The sequence below is a fragment of the Salmo salar genome, chromosome 15 (genome assembly GCF_965601325.2).
Source record: "Salmo salar chromosome 15, fSalSal1, whole genome shotgun sequence".
Taxonomy (NCBI): domain Eukaryota; kingdom Metazoa; phylum Chordata; class Actinopteri; order Salmoniformes; family Salmonidae; genus Salmo; species Salmo salar.
The window spans coordinates 76,113,578-76,131,187 of NC_138305.1; the positions used below are offsets into that span (position 1 = coordinate 76,113,578).

Consider the following 17,610-nt stretch of genomic DNA (forward strand, 5'->3'; position numbering starts at 1 on the left):
CTTACAACTGCCCCCAAAACAATTTAATGCAAAGAAGATGTTTAATCACAATCACGTTTACATTGAAAATGTTTCAGTGAAATCTATAATTTTTAATTAACTAATTTGTTTGCATATTTAAAAATGTTTTTCTTGCAATTATGATTTCTTTGCTCAATATTTTGGGTTTATATTTTGCTTGCAATATATTTTTTTTTGTTCTCGACTTCAGAAGTTTTGCTTGATATTTATAGCGGAAAAGTAACTCCATACGCTGGCGGATGAAAACAACATTTTATACAATTTTTACAGAAACTTCCTGCAATGTAATATGAACATTTCATGACTTTAGGACCAAGAAAATGTATTTAAAATAGCTTCTGAAGTTTCATAATTGTATGCACGTTAATAGGAAAATATGGTGATGACATGCAAAGGCAATGAACATTTAAGCATACAAACATGATCAGCATTATCATAAATATTTGGACAATGGCAAAGAGCACAAGACAAGTATCAATCGATCTTTATTTATTGGCATAGAATTATGCATGCAACCATCTTAAATCAAATACTCCCATTCATATTCTATCATGGGACACCCTTCAATAATGTTTAAATTAGCAAAAGGCATACAGTATGTTACTCAAATAGTCACATTAACACACAATAATACAATGGACTAGTGGTCTATGAAGGACTATGAAGCAGATGCAACAAGTTAAAAAAAAGTTTAACTTGTTACAAAATATGGCCACAGTAGAAAGCATTAGCATGACGACAATGACATAATTAAACACTGGGCAGCACTTCCTCTTACAGCCAGTGCCTTGAGCAATAAGCACTAGCAAATAACCAGGGCCTCGTTTCCCAAAGCCATCGTCAGAACCTTCGTACACTGTATCTTTAGTAGCCGTGCTGTTTCCCCAAAACATTGTCACTAAAGTTACACTTGAAAACGCTTGTTATTTACTGACTACCTCAGACCACTGGTAGAACAGCTAAGTGTGTTGTTAGATGCTTCTTTGCCATTCCACGTCAGTTTATACACAGATCTCCGCTGTAGTCAACTTCAGAACAAAGTTGACTACAAATACAAAGTTGCCAATGTCTTTGTAATTGTTACAAACAAGCGAAGAATAAAACATTGCTTCAAATGAAAACTGAGATGACGGCAAAATATAGAAATAGGTTATAGGCTACATTGAAATAAATGTTATGTTCAATCAATTTAATTAATTATATTTAGCTAATTCTAGGCTACTGTCTATAATTTTTGCTACAATATATTTAAAAAATGTGTAACAACGTGCTCATGTGCCAAATCTTGATATTGTAGGTTATTATAGAGTAAGCATTTAGAATTAGCCGCCTCAATATTATGCAGCCATAGGTGGTAATATCTAGCAGCTGATCTGTCATCAGTATTGTGTAATAATTTTAATGCTAAGGTAAGACCTGAATGGAGAAAGCTGATTTGAGAGCAGAGATGCTTTTCTTTCGATCCTATCAGTATCGACACATGGTCTAACGACACACTTAGTGAACGTTCTCTCTACATGCTTGTTTGGGAAATACTTTAAAATGTGGCTCATAAATAACGAGGCATCTGACACGATCATTGTAATGCTTAAGTTACATCGCAACTGGGAAACGAGGCCCAGGTTGTTACCTTGTACAGTACATAATTGTAGCTGTTACCTTTACATGGTATTACATCCTGGGATTAAATGTTTAATGAGTCATTCATTAAAACTAAGGATTTGGCGCTAATTTCATTATCGGAGGCTTCTTCTTTACTATTTTCTGTTTTAAATCAGCGCTCCTCGAGTCCCCCGATTTCTCCTTCTTTGAAAATACACAAATGAGGGAACCAAATTGGAAGAAATTAGCTAAGCTACCAAGTAAGTTCATGGTTACTTGATGAAAACAGGCTGTGTAACTCTTCAAGTGTAGCTCTTCTACCAAAATGGACACCTGGGGGATGAAAAACAATACAAGTTCAGTGACCATTGTTAAACATTTTCCCAACATAAGCCACAAATGTTTTCCCAACCAAGACACTTTTTTGTAGTTTGGGTACCTGTCTGATCCTGCTTTAGGCAACTTATAGTTGTCTTGTCAAACAGCATGGCAGTGCCATAGCATTGTTGAATGCAGAAACAGTCCGGCACCCAGGCTAGGCTAATTGATGCGAACTAACAGTTACTGATGATGGTAACGAGCCAATGTAGCACAGGCTAGGCTAACTAATGCTAACTAATAGTATTAGGCTAACTGACGCTAATTAACAGCGCTAGTCTAAATGATGCTAACTAACAGTACTTTGCTAGCAGATGCTCACCGAGAGTACTAGGCTAACTGATGCCAACATACAGTATTAGTCTGATGCTAACTAACAGTAGGCTAACCGATGCTAACTAACAACAAACAGATCATACTGACCATCCAATATAACACTGGCACAGGTTCTCGTGCGATGTCGCCTGCTTGATGAGGAGCTCCACTTGGGTTGGCACATCCAGAGTCTCATCGTGTGAGAAATCCCGCCCTGATGGGGAAAAGCAACACATATTAGTCAATGAATGCTAGTATTCTAGCATATCCTAGCATTTTTAGTTACATGTGTAGGGAAAGACTTTACCAGTCAGCTTGTCTCGTACTCTGTTGATAATCTGGATAGCCTTTTTATTCAGGGCCTCAGGCTGGACCGTGCCATCTCCAACTGATGGGAGAGGAACACATAGTGATGACTGATACACTAACATGTGTACCAGCAGGCATTTGAGGAAATATTTGGGCCAACAACAAACAAAGATAGTACTTCCACATACCAATATCCTCCACAATCCTTTGTTGAGGAAAGAAAAACCCATAGAAGCTACATGCCACTCAGCAACTATTCATAGCTGTGTTTTAAACACAGGAAGCGCCGAGAGCGTCATGTTGACAAAACACATTTACATTTTTAGTCATGTCCCCTACCCCCGTCCTTTACTTATCCTAAATACGTATATTTAACACACGTATGTTGTTCAAATTTAGATATCACAAAGAGAATTTGCCCCTCATTCACCGCCAGTCAGCCTGCGCAGCTGATGGCCGGTCGAAATTACACCTAAACTATATCGAAACTAATTTCACACATTAGCCAAAAGACAAGATTAAATTGACAATAGTCTGATGGGTGAAAATATTATCAATTGTCAAATTGTATATGAAGAGATGGGCAGATTGGAATTGACACAGAGGCAGGAAAACAGAGCTCCAAAAATACAGACAGAGCAAAAAAATGTAAGAGGTGAGCTCTATTTCAAAATACCACTTTTTCTAAGAATGACCATTGTTTTACGCGCTCCACACGTGAGCATGCGGCAGCATATAGCCCTGGCTACAAAGCAAAGACTAGTAACATAAAACAACTTAAAATATGCTATTCTGTTATTTGAAATACATTTTCTTATTTCCATAATGCTTCTTAAGACCCGCCAAAACAAAATTAAAATAGATTTCTTTGTGATGGAAAAAAAAAAATCTGTTTTTATTTTTATTTTACATACAGCTTACAGTAAAATAAAGTATTGACAATGCTATTATGTTCTTCATATTCTAATGTTACCTAAGACCTTCATAAACATAACCAAATGATCATTTTTCCAATAGCATATATGAAATGTATTTATTAGACTGTTAGAATGTTGAAGTCCAAAAGACAAGTCATTGGCTCGAAGTGTGGTCCCTCGAGGCCCAGCATTTCTAACGTTAACAAACATAGCCACCGTAGAAACTACTAGGAATGTTAGCCTCATGCGTTTTTACAGTATTGGCTTGAGCCAAAGACTCACGGAAGGAATGAATGGATTCCGGCACGGTAGTTCCTGGTTTCTTGTGTGTGGTCTCACCAAGGTCGATCCCCTCCAGTGCTTCTGCATTGGACAACAGACGCAGCACAGAAAGATGCATTCAGTCTGGAAACATTCCAGATATTGTTAGTGACACAAAATGGACGTCTTGTTTCACACTCACCGACTGATTGTCCAGCAGTGTAGGAGTCAGTTCTGGTCCTGGATCGCTTGTTTCCCTTGGTGTTTGCTGTGGACCACAAAGAAAGAGAGAGGGCTAAATTGTTTGCCGGGTTGTTGTTTTCAGATGGTTTAAAGGTATTTAATTGTTTAAGATTCTTTCAAGATGCTTTGAGGCATTTCGGAGTGGTTTCCTTACTGTCCATCAGCCTCCAGTTGAGCAGTGGGTCGTAGACGAAGGCCTCCAGTACGGCCATGACACTGTCCCTGTGCTCCCTCAGCACCTCCATCACCGTGTGACATGTGATCCTGTAGTTCCCATCCAGACCTGTCACCTGACCAACACACACAGGGGAGGGACACAACAGATTGATTGACAGAACAGAAAGGGGAGTTTTATTGTCTGTTCTGATAGGTAATTGTAGCCTTGGTGCCAGCCGGAAATCTTTGCTCCGCTCCTCAAGTCTGCAGTGCAAACCCTCAATTGAGTTGCAGGATTAAGTGCCTTCTATGACAGAGGCAAACGTGAACTATTGACAAGAGTATGTCAAATAAAACCACTGGGAGTTATTCCTCCTACCTCCATGGCGTTCGTCAGCATTCTTGTCAGTCTGAAAGGAATCTTCTCCGGGAACTTCTCCCTGGTCATGGCAACCTGTAGTGGGAAAAACATTTATAAAACATTGACAACGTTCACAGATACACTACATGACCAAAAGTATGAGGACACCTGCTATGTGAACATCTCATTCCAAAATCATGGGCATTAATATGGAGTTGGTCCCTCCTTAGCTGCTATAACAGCCTCCAGTCTTCTGGGAAGGCTTTCCACTAGATGTTGGAACATTGCTGCAGGGACTTGCTTCCATGCAGCCACAAGATCATTAGTGAGGTCGGGAACTGATGTTGAGCGATTAGGCCTGGCTCGCAGTCGGCGTTCCAATTAATCTAAAAGGTGTTCGATGGGGTTGAGGTCAGGGCTCTGTGCAGGCCAGTCAAGTTCACACTGATCTCAACAAACCATTTCTGTATGGACCTCGCTTTGTGCACGGGGTCCTTGTCATGCTGAAACAGGAAAGGGCCTTCCCAGAACTGTTGCCACAAAGTTGGAATCACAGAATCATCTAGAATGTAATTGTATGCTGTAGCGTTAAGATTTCCCTTCACTGGAACTAAGGGGCCTGAACCATGAAAAACAGCTCCACACCATTATTCCTCCAACAAACTTTACAGTTGGCACTATGCATAGTGTTCTCCTGGCATCCGCCAAACCCAGATTAATCCGTCGGACTGCCAGATGGTGAAGTGTGATTCATCGCTCCAGAGAACGCGTTTCCAATGGCGGCAAGCTCTGCACCACTCCAGCCGAGGCTTGGCATTGCGCATGGTGATCTTAGGCTTGTGTGCGGCTGCTCGGCCATGGAAACTCATTTCATGAATTACCTAATGAACAGTTCTTGTGCTGACGTTTCCAGAGGCAGTTTGGAACTCGGTAGTGAGTGTTGCAACCGAGGATAGACGATTTTTTACGGGCAACGGCGGTCCAATTCTGTAAGCTTGTGTGGCCTACCACTTTGCATCTGACCCATTGTTGCTCCTAGATTTTTCAACTTCACAATAACAGCACTTACAGTTGACCAGGGCAGCTCTAGGAGGACAGAAATTTTATGAACTGACTTGTTGGAAAGGTGGCATCCCATGACGGTGCCATATTGAAAGTCACTGAGCTCTTCAGTAAGGCCATTCTACTGCCAATGTTTGTCTATGGAGATTGCATGGCTGTGTGCTCGATTTTATACACCTGTCAGCAACAGGTGTGGCTGAAATAGCCGAATCCACTCATTTGAAGGGGTGTCCACATACTTTTGTATAAATAGTGTCCATTCAGTCAGGTTCCGATTTTGGAGGCCCCTGCTCACCTCAAAGCAATCCCCAAAATCAATGTGGAGGATCTTGCCACTTAGTCTGTCCAACATCAAGTTGGATGGATGCCTGTAGAGGAAATGGAGAGAAACTGAGTGAGGGTAGCCTACACACTGGACCCCATATTTATTTTCATGCTAAATGTTTCGGCCCCATGCACGAAAATAACTATTTGATACTTTGTATGTTGTGTATATTAACTGTTCAATAAATGTGCTTCAATACACCTGCAAAGCAAGATGATTTCACTTTTTAAACATCTGCTACCACTGCTGAACCTTTATTGGTGGAGAGCCTCACCTGTCTCCCAGGCCCAGGATGTAGCCCACCATTGACATCACAGCCAGGGAGCGTGTGTAATTGGTCCTCCTGTCAAACCAAACCTGAGAAGAAGCCCAGGAGTAAACATAAGACTACTTTACGTCCCTGCAACAGAAGGCAGAACTAAGATATTTCAGGTATTTCTGAACCACATTCTTCAAAAAACCATGAGGAAATTGAAATGATCGCTAAATTGTTACAGATACCACCTTTAATCAGTCTTCAGTAGCCTTATGTACAGTGGTCAGTTGTTAGCTATAACACCTAATGACGTGCTATGTCAGACTGCTATGAAGGGTGGTAAACAGGGGTATGTCAGTCTTATGACAACTGTCTGTAGGGTTGAAACAGGGTTTTACCTCAGAGCTGGGGCTCTTCAGCCACAGCAGCTTGGCCAGGTCGTCTCCAGCCGTGTTGTTGACGGCGTGCTCAAACACCTCCACCTTCTCCATCAGGGTCAGGTGATCATAGTCTGGAGCCATCTAACAAACATACACACCACAGCATCACCACAACATCAACCTTTGGTAGAAAAACAGAACCTTATTGTCAATTTGTTTAACCGTTTTTCAATTCACGGATAAATCATTTATCGTCTTTTTTTTTATACTTGAGACTTGACATTTAAGAGTAGTGGACAAGTAACAACATTCATATTATATTGGGTATAAAAGTGTACATTCCCTTTAACTTCATGGCTAATCAACAGATGGTTAGTAATAGCAAGTGCTCTGTTCGGTGTACACCATGTCTAAGAAGCCCCATTCTGAACAGGGTGTGTGTGAACTGTTAATGTGATAGTTACTGGTTCTTACCCTGAGCATAATGCGGTGCTCAATGTTGAGCAGGATCTTCTTCTTCTCCCGGTAGTCTCTGATGAGGGCGTGAAGGGTGTCACAGTGAGGCACCCAGCCAATTAGACCAGAGTTGGTGGACAGGGGAATCACCGCGTAGCGCTGGATGCTGAGAGGGGGACACGCCACACAAAAATGGTAACCGGGAAATTAGATTTTTTTACAGAAGCACAGCAGACACCGAAAATCACACACACACCCACAGCCCGATGGCAGTAATCCAGCCATTAATCTTGAAATGTGTGTGTACCGTCTACCTGAGGTTTTTACGTAGAGAGGCTGGGTCATTGGCCAGCAGTGTGTTGACCAGGCCAAAGAGTTGCATGACCCTCTCGTCCTGCCGCAGGTCCTCATGGCCCTTCAGGAGGAACATGAACTCATGGCCATTGCTGCCTGCAGGGGGCACCACAACACAGGTCAACTCTCAGACCGTGGCTTTCATTCAACTGGCGTCTGAGAGTAGGAGTGCTGATCTAGGATCAGTTTTGCTTTTTAGATGGTAATGAATTAGATTGCATGGATAGGGGGGGGGGGGGAAAGATTGTAGAACAGCACTCCTGCGCTGAGATGCTGGTTGATACATATAGCCCCTGAACTCCTATGCCTGCGAATTAGTGTAAAATTCTGTTGATCACTTTACAATGGCAGTGGGATGAAAAATTCTGTTGATCACTTTACAATGGCAGTGGGATGAAAAATTCTGTTGCGGGATAATCCTTTGTATCACATTGATAAACTGCAGAGGACAATAATGGCATTATACACAGGTAGATGGCATGACACATACCACATATTGATTATACTTCTGATTCTGTAAATTACGCCAAAAGACAGCATGTTTGCATTTCTCATTGATCTATAGATGACCTGTCTTGTGTCATCTTTAGGGCGGTCAGAGTTAATCAGTTAATCGCTTTCAGTAATTTAAGTTACTTTTTATTGCGATTAATCGCATTGTCTGAAAGTGTTCAAAATCACTGAAAACATCCCAAATACATCATCTCTACAGCTGAAAACAATGGACTGTGAAAACAAGTTACAATTGAGGATAAAGAAAGTGTGCTTTCCCAATTTACCCAATTTTGCTAACCGTTACTTTAGACAAAATCAAGACGTCAATATTCTTGTACAATTTTTTTAATGAAAATCTTAAAATTACACCTTAATTTGAGCAAATTCAAAATGTGAGAATAATCACAGCAAATCCTGTGATTAACTCAATTAAATGTTATTGTTTAATAGCCCTAGTCACTCATCTTTAAACAAATGGGATTTAAAAAAAATCTAATACCCCTACTACTATGATGGTCATGTGTAGTTAGCCAATACTCCCAATAGTAGGACAATGGGCCTGTAGTCCACTGTCCCCACTAATCCTATTCCCTCTTGATTCATTTCCATCAATGGTAAATGGTGGGTGTAATCATAGAAATAAGAATGAATAGAATGGTCTTGGAAGCTCAAACCCTGGCAATTGACTGCCAAACTCATGTGTACCATCGCAATGGCTGCCTGGTATTGTGACGCAATAAATTCCTTTGTATTTTTGAATGTTCCATCAACTGATGCTGGATTGCCATGGTAATGTAGAACATTCATTAAAATGATGCTAACCGATGTGGCTCATGACAATTACATTTACATTACATTTAAGTCATTTAGCAGACGCTCTTATCCAGAGCGACTTACAAATTGGTGCATTCACCTTATGATATCCAGTGGAACAACCACTTTACAATAGTGCATCTAAATCTTTTAAGGGGGGGGGGGGGGGGGTTAGAAGGATTACTTTATCCTATCTTAGGTATTCCTTAAAGAGGTGGGGTTTCAGGTGTCTCCGGAAGGTGGTGATTGACTCCGCTGTCCTGGCGTCGTGAGGGAGCTTGTTCGACCATTGGGGTGCCAGAGCAGCGAACAGTTTTGACTGGGCTGAGCGGGAACTGTGCTTCCTCAGAGGTAGGGGGGCCAGCAGGCCAGAGGTGGATGAACGCAGTGCCCTTGTTTGGGTGTAGGGCCTGATCAGAGCCTGAAGGTATGGAGGTGCCGTTCCCTTCACAGCTCCGTAGGCAATCACCATGGTCTTGTAGCGGATGCGGATGGAATGGAATCCATTTTTTGTAATGCCAGTCAAGATGAACAAATCACAGCACAGATTAAGGGAACGGGAAAGGGGGATACCTAATTAGTTGTACAACTGAATGCATTCAACTGAAATGTGTCTTCCGCTTTTAACCTGTTAGGGCTAGGGGGCAGCATTGGCACGTCTGGATAAAAAAAATGTACCCGATTTAATCTGGTTACTAATCCTACCCAGTAACTAGAATATGCATATACTTATTATATATGGATAGAAAACACTCTAAAGTTTCTAATACTGTTTGAATGGTGTCTGTGAGTATAACAGAACTCATTTGGCAGGCAAAACCCTGAGACATTTTCTGACAGGAAGTGGATACCTGATGTGTTGTATTACCTTTAAACCTATCCCATTGAAAAACACAGGGGCTGAGGAATATTTTGGCACTTCCTATTGCTTCCACTAGATGTCACCAGCCTTTACAAAGTGTTTTGAGTCTTCTGGAGGGAGATCTGACCGAACAAGAGCCATGGAACGATGATGTCCCATTAGACACCTGGCGCGCGAGTTCATGTTGGGTACCCTCGTTCCAATACGTTATAAAAGAGTATGCATTCGTCCACCTTGAATATTATTCATGTTCTGGTTAAAAAAGGCCCTAATGATTTATGCTATACAACGTTTGACATGTTTGAACGAACGTAAATATATTTTTTCCCCTCGTTCATGACGAGAAGTCCGGCTGGCTTAGATCATGTGCTAACAAGACGGAGATTTTTGGACATAAATGATGAGCTTTTTTGAACAAAACTACATTCGTTATGGACCTGTGTTACCTGGAAGTGACATCTGATGAAGAGAATCAAAGGTAATGGATTATTTACATAGTATTTTTGATTTTAGATCTCCCCAACATGACGTCTAGTCTGTATCGCAACGCGTATTTTTCTGGGCGCAGTGCTCAGATTATTGCAAAGTGTGATTTCCCAGTAAGGTTATTTTTAAATCTGGCAAGTTGATTGCGTTCAAGAGATGTAAATCTATAATTCTTTAAATGACAATATAATATTTTACCAATGTTTTCAAATTTTAATTATTTAATTTGTGACGCTAACTTGACTGCCGGTTATTGGAGGGAAACGATTTCCTCAACATCAATGCCATAGTAAAACGCTGTTTTTGGATATAAATATGAACTTGATAGAACTAAAAATGCATGCATTGTCTAACATAATGTCCTAGGAGTGTCATCTGATGGAGATTGTAAAAGGTTAGTGCATCATTTTAGCTGGTTTTATGGTTTTGGTGACCCTGTCTTTGAATTGACAAAACATTACACACAACTCTTGTAAATGTACTGTCCTAACATACTCTAAATTTATGCTTTCGCCGTAAAACCTTTTTGAAATCGTAAAACGTGGTTAGATTAAGGAGATGTTTATCTTTCAAAGGGTGTAAAATAGTTGTATGTTTGAAAAATTTGAATTTTGACATTTATTTGGATTCAAATTTGCCGCTCTTGAAATGCACCTGCTGTTGATGGAGTGCACCACGGGTGGCACGCTAGCGTCCCACCTAGCCCATAGAGGTTAATTAAAGGGTACACTTCCTGTTTTTACTTACTTACATGGGTACACTCAAAATGGCTGCCAGTCCACCCATTGTGTCATCATCACTGATTTGAACGGAGACGCCCTTTCTATTTATTCTTATTGGCCTTGTGGTTGGTTGTCTTACCCATGTAGGTGAGTCTGCAGGGGCATTGTTTGGAGGTTATGTGGTTGTCTTACCCATGATTGTGAGTTTACGCGGCCGCTGCTTGGAGGTGATGACCTGCAGCGAGGGGGCGATGGACTGGATGCGGATGATGGGCTGGTTGGGGTCATAGGTCCCCGGCACAGCCAGCTCCAGGTCCCTGCACATCAGCAGCTTGGGGGACACGTACTGCAGCTCCAAGGAGGTCAACTTGGGACACAGGAAGGAATGGATGGGGGAGGGATCAATGGATAAAATAATGGATAGATGAGGGGAGAGAGATTACTGGCAGATGAAAGGGTTCATTGTGCCGTGTTCCAACCGTCAATCTGCCTCTTTCAGTCTCTCACTCCGTCTTTCACTGTCACCACTTTAACCGTCTGTCTCTTTTGCTCGTGCACTGTCTAGACAGGTCCTCCTAGGAAAGGTGTCTCATCTCAATGAGTTCACCTGTATAAATAAAGGATACAAAACTTCCCACTGGTGTACTATTTTCACTTGACTCTGAAGGAGTTTTGCTATTGTTGGCCTATTACAGTGAAATACTGTAGCGATGAGAAGACATTTGGCTTAACCTGGAACAACAACTGAGACAGACGCAACATCTAGGAAGCTCTATTTATTTTCCACTAACAGCCACTTCAGGATCATCGCTGAATGGGTTGCATTGTTTCAGGATGCTGACATGACCTAGATATATCAGCTTACAGTGTCAAGGGATAAATGAACGTGGGCCTTAACAAGAGTAGCAAAATAAAATCTCATATCTCTGATGAAAGATGTGAATGTAGCAATGTACACTACCCACACAACTGGTTGTGAGCCAACTTGACTCCTTTCACTGAACGAAGGGCTGAATCCGAAGAGGAGAGAGATTCTTGAATTCAGACGAAGACTGGCAGGTCGCCAATTGGCCTCAGTGTAGGATTTACGTTAGGAGACAGCAGAGTGTGAGTAGGTTGGTGTGATTCTCTCACCTGTGGTAGCTGCTTGGAGATCCGTCTGAAGACGTGGTAGTACAGGTCCCATGCTTGGGTCAGGTCCTTCACGTTGCCTGAGCGCATGTACTTCCTGCACCAATCCTGGGCCTCCATGAGGTCCCTCCCGTAGGCCTGTCATAACACACAGAACCGCAGCCAATTCACTTCACCTGTCCAGCCATTTACCTATAATCCAGGTCAAAGAGCACTACACATCATTGTCAATTGGTCATTTGACTGCGGGTCTAATCCTAACTTTCAACTCATACACTTCCTCAATGTCTCCAATTGACATCTACATGGGATTTCTGCACATTTTCAAGATACACGCACATTTGTCAATCATTGTAACTTGCTAAATGAAATGTTAAAAAGAGGAAAAAATACATTACAAAATAAAGACTATAAACATGACTTTAAAAAAGACAAAAGAAAACAAAAGACGGACCTGGTTGAAGGAGGTCTCTTTGAGGGTCTGCGGGCCCCTCTCCATCATGGCGTGAAGGGGCTCCAGCACGGCGAACATACCCTTCACGTTGCGCTCGCCAAAGTAGAGGCGGGAGGCCTCCTCCAGGCCCTCGTGCCACATCTCGTGCCACAGAATGGCCACCCGGATCAGCTCCTCGCTCACCTGGGGAGACAGGAAGTGACTCAGGCCTTCGGAAACAGGTAGATTTTCTTCAGATTTATTGAAAATGAAAAACAGATATATATCATTTACATAAGTATTCACACCCCTGAGTCAATACTCTGTAGAATCAGCTGTAAGTCATTCTGGGTAATTCTCTAAGAGCTTTCCACACCTGGATTGTGCAACATTTGCCCATTATTCTTTTCAAAATTCTTCAAGCCCTGTCAAATTCGTTGTTAATCATCGCTAGACTACAATTTTCAGGTCTTGCAATAGGTTTTCGAGTAGATTAAGTCAAAACTGTAACTCGGCCACTCAGGAACATTCACCGTCTTCTTGGTAAGCAACTCCAGTGTTGATTTGGTCTTGTGTTTTAGGTTATTTTCCCGAAAGGTGAATTCATCTCCCAGTGTCTGGTAGAAAGCAAATTGAACCATGTTTTCCTCTAGGATTTTGCCTGTGCTTAGTTCCATTCAGTTTATTTTTTATCCTGAAAAACTCCCCAGTCCTGAACGATTACAAGCATACCCATTACATGAAGCAGCCACCACTATGCTTGAAAATATGGAGAGTGGTACTCAGTAATGTATTGACCAAAACATAACATTTTGTACTCAGAACAAAAAGTGAATTGCTTTGCCACATTTTTTGCAGTATTACTTTAGTGCCTTGTTGCAAACAGGATGCATGTTTTGGAATATTTTTTATTCCGTACAGGCTTCCTTCTTTGTCAATTAGGTTAGTACTGTGGAGTAACTACAATGTTTATCCATCCTCAGTTTTCTCCTATCACAGCCGTTAAACTTTAACTGTTTAAAGTCACCATTGGCAAGGTGAAATCCCTGAGTGGTATCCGTCCTCTCTTGCAACCGAGTTAGGAAAGACACCTGTATTATAATTCGTTTTTTTAGGGGGTAGATCAGCTTTAATATTGCAATTGTCACTTCCAATCCCCCATATATATATATTTCTTTGCAAATATATATATATATATATATATATATATATATATATATATATATATATATATATATATACTGCTCAAAAAAATAAAGGGAACACTTAAACAACACATCCTAGATCTGAATGAAAGAAAAAATCTTATTAAATACTTTTTTCTTTACATAGATGAATGTGCTGACAACAAAATCACACAAAAATAATCAATGGAAATCCAATTTATCGACCCATGGGGGTCTGGATTTGGAGTCACACTCAAAATTAAAGTGGAAAACCACACTACAGGCTGATCCAACTTTGATGTAATGTCCTTAAAACAAGTCAAAATGAGGCTCAGTAGTGTGTGTGGCCTCCACATGCCTGTATGACCTCCCTACAACGCCTGGGCATGCTCCTGATGAGGTGGCAGATGGTCTCCTGAGGGATCTCCTCCCAGACCTGGACTAAAGCATCCGCCAACTCCTGGACAGTCTGTGGTGCAACGTGGCGTTGGTGGATGGAGCGAGACATGATGTCCCCGATGTGCTCAATTGGATTCAGGTCTGGGGAACGGGCGGGCCAGTCCATAGCATCAATGCCTTCCTCTTGCAGGAACTGCTGACACACTCCAGCCACATGAGGTCGAGCATTGTCTTGCATTAGGAGGAACCCAGGGCCAACCACACCAGCATATGGTCTCACAAGGGGTCTGAGGATCTCATCTCGGTACCTAATGGCAGTCAGGCTACCGCTAGCGAGCACATGGATGGCTGTGCGGCCCTTCAAAGAAATGCCACCCCACACCATGACTGACCCACCGACAAACTGGTCATGCTGGAGGATGTTGCAGGCAGCAGAACGTTCTCCACGGCGTCTCCGGACTCTGTCACGTCTGTCACATGCTCAGTGTGAACCTGCTTTCATCTGTGAAGAGCATAGGGCGCCAGTGGCGAATTTGCCAATCTTGGTGTTCTCTGGCAAATGCCAAACGTCCTGCACGGTGTTGGGCTGTAAGCACAACCCCCACCTGTGGACGTCGGGCCCTCATACCACCCTCATGGAGCCTGTTTCTGACCGTTTGAGCAGACACATGAACATTTGTGGCCTGCTGGAGGTCATTTTGCAGGGCTCTGGCAGTGCTCCTCCTGCTCCTCCTTGCACAAAGGCGGAGGTAGCGGTCCTGCTGCTGGGTTGTTGCCCTCCTACGGCCTCCTCCACATCTCCTGATGTACTGGCCTGTCTCCTGGTAGCTCCTCCATGCTCTGGACACTACGCTGACAGACCCACAAACCTTCTTGCCACAGCTCGCATTGATGTGCCATCCTGGATGAGCTGCACTACCTGAGCCACTTGTGTGGGTTGTAGACTCCGTCTCATGCTACCACTAGAGTGAAAGCACCGCCAGCATTCAAAGGTGACCAAAACATCAGCCAGGAAGCATAGGAACTGAGAAGTGGTCTGTTGTCCCCACCTGCAGAACCACTCCTTTATTGGGTGTGTCTTGCTAATTGCCTATTATTTCCACCTGTTGTCTATTCCATTTGCACAACAGCATGTGAAATTGATTGTCAATCAGTGTTGCTTCCTAAGTGGGCAGTTTGATTTCACAGAAGTGTGATTGACTTGGAGTTACATTGTGTTGTTTAAGTGTTCCCTTTATTTTTTTGAGCAGTATATATATATATATATATATATATACACACATACACACAACCATTAAAACATTTTGGGGTCACTCAGAATTTTCCTTGTTTTTGAAAGAAAAGCACATTTTTTTGTCCATTAAAATAACATTAAATTGATCAGAAATACAGTGTAGACATTGTCCATCCAATAACTTCACCATGCTCAAAGGGATATTCAATGCCTGCTTTTTTTATTACCCATCTACCAATGTTAAACAATATTAAGTCCTTGCCACTTATTATGTGACTTGTTAAGTAAATGTTTTACTCCTGAACTTATCCAAATGTTAAATGCAGGGTGTAACACAACAAAATGTAGAATAAGTTAAGGGGATACTTTCTGAAGGCGCTGTATGTCTAAATGGTAAAACAGACTGTAACCACTTGCTGCTAGCTGTACTGTGAGGTAGAGTGCGTACACCGACAGGAATCACGTACCATGATCGCCTGTTGGACCAGTGTATTGCAGTGCTCACACATGTTCTTGAGGATCTTGTTAGCAGCATTGTGGCGGGCAGTGGTGGTTGACTTGGAGGCCACGGTCAACGGATAGATCAAAGCCTAGAAGAGGGTAGGGGGGGAGAGATCGAGTGATAGAGAGGGAGGGAGAGTTAATCAACGCAATACCAGTTTGGAGATATGCGTCCTAGGCCATCGCTCCTAGCCTGGGTGCCGGCAGAATGTCATTACCTGGGGGTGGTAGCGCCCAATGTCGGTGAGCAGCTGGTGGATGAGGCGGCCAACCAGAGCACGGGGAGTGTCGATGCGGGCAATCAGCTGGGGGATCACCTGCAGGCGAAGGGCCAAGAGAGAGACTTCATTTTGTTAACACCCCGGAGCAATGCAATGCGGCATTACTATTCAGTTACTATTCAGTTACTATTCAGTTACTGTCGTCCTGTAAGAGACTTTGTTGAATGACTCTTTTATGGATGATTCATGGCCCAAAACCAACATTTCCCTTGGGAATAATTCCGTTTTATAGTACCCTCATCACAATGGACAGAACAATAAAAGCAAGCCAAAAACATGCATGTGAGATGCGTACCTGTAGCCAGGTGTCTATCTGAATGGTTTTGATGCCCTCCACCAACGCCTCGTTGACTTCAGGCCAGTGTCCATAGTCAAACCAGAGGGTCAGGACCCTGGAGAAAGGAAACAGCATCACGTCAAAAACAGTCTCTTGCATCTTTATTGACAGGTTCGGACGAAAAAAAAAGAAAAACCCAGTTTCCCTGAATTTCAAACCGCATTCGAAGCAAAACAAATTGACAGCAAGCAATCAAATGCGTGCAACGACACAAATTGGAATTGGAGCTCTTCTCTCTGCCACCAGAGGGCTTCCTCTCCACATATTTCAACTCAGCGTCTATTAGTGTTGTCTGTTTGGGATTTCAGACTACTGGCCATTTCAGAGTAGGAATACTGCTCTAGGATCAGGTGCCCCCTGTCCATCTAATCTTATTCATTATGATCTAAAAGGGATTTAGAAAAAGGGATTTATTTAACCTTTATTTAACTAGGCAAGTCGCTTAAGAACAAATTCTTATTTACAATGACGGCCTACCAAAAGGCCTCCTGTCTGGACAGGGGCTGGGATTAAAAATAAATAAAATAAAAATATAGGACAAAACACACATCACAACAAGAGAGACAACACTACATAAAGAGAGACCTAAGACAACAACATAAAAAGGCGAAAACACAGCATTGTAGCAACACAACATGACAACAACATGGTAGCAACACAACATGGCAGCAGCACAACATGGTAGCAGCACAAGACATGGTACAAACATTACTGGGCACAGACAACAGCACAAAGGGCAAGAAGGTAGAGACAACAATACATCACGACAAGCAGACACAACTGTCAGTAAGAGTGTCCTTTTAAGACTCTTTGCACCCTCGACAACTACTGTGATTATTATTATTTGACCATGCTGGTCATTTATGAACATTTGAACATCTTGGCCATATTCTGTTATAATCTCCACCCGGCACAGCCAGAAGAGGACTGACCACCCCTCATAGCCTGGTTCCTCTCTAGGTTTCTACCTAGGTTTTGGCCTTTCTAGAGAGTTTTTCCTAGCCACCGTGCTTCAACACCTGCATTACTTGCTGTTTGGGGTTTTAGGCTGGGTTTCTGTACAGCACTTTGAGATATCAGCAGATGTAAGAAGGGCTATATCAATACATTTGATTTGATTTGTGAATATAGGCCCTGGCCCCATGTGGGGACTCACCTGAGGGTGTCCTGGAGGTTGTTCCCTCTGGAGAGGGAGATTGAGCGGAAAAAGCCCTGGACAGCAGGAACCGTGTAGAGGAGTAACGTCTTGGAGAGGTCCTGAACTCGCCAAACAACAGAGGGACAATTAGGAAGAAGAAGAATTGCGATGGATTGTACCTTGATTTCAGCAAGCAAGGCAATCAGTCATAGTCCT

At 42.4% G+C, this 17,610-nt stretch overlaps 1 protein-coding gene across 2 annotated transcripts in view; it reads right to left on the bottom strand.

Annotated features, from left to right (window-relative positions):
• Positions 1-493: 493 nt before the first annotated feature.
• The window catches only part of mtor (mechanistic target of rapamycin kinase), a 134,150-nt gene continuing 117,033 nt past the window's right edge, over positions 494-17,610 (bottom strand). For both annotated transcript variants that reach the window (XM_014146133.3, XM_014146132.3), the window contains exons 40-58: positions 17,413-17,513; positions 16,215-16,311; positions 15,857-15,955; positions 15,605-15,727; positions 12,360-12,542; positions 11,909-12,043; positions 10,967-11,141; positions 7,357-7,492; positions 7,061-7,208; positions 6,605-6,727; positions 6,225-6,307; positions 5,921-5,993; positions 4,582-4,656; positions 4,201-4,336; positions 4,006-4,071; positions 3,825-3,905; positions 2,624-2,704; positions 2,425-2,530; positions 494-1,956 (exon numbers count right to left, since the gene is read on the bottom strand). In XM_014146133.3, coding sequence (XP_014001608.1) covers positions 1,941-1,956; positions 2,425-2,530; positions 2,624-2,704; positions 3,825-3,905; positions 4,006-4,071; positions 4,201-4,336; positions 4,582-4,656; positions 5,921-5,993; positions 6,225-6,307; positions 6,605-6,727; positions 7,061-7,208; positions 7,357-7,492; positions 10,967-11,141; positions 11,909-12,043; positions 12,360-12,542; positions 15,605-15,727; positions 15,857-15,955; positions 16,215-16,311; positions 17,413-17,513 — 2,037 coding nt within the window. In that variant the 3' untranslated portion in view covers positions 494-1,940. The remainder of the gene's footprint in view (positions 1,957-2,424; positions 2,531-2,623; positions 2,705-3,824; positions 3,906-4,005; positions 4,072-4,200; positions 4,337-4,581; positions 4,657-5,920; positions 5,994-6,224; positions 6,308-6,604; positions 6,728-7,060; positions 7,209-7,356; positions 7,493-10,966; positions 11,142-11,908; positions 12,044-12,359; positions 12,543-15,604; positions 15,728-15,856; positions 15,956-16,214; positions 16,312-17,412; positions 17,514-17,610) is intronic.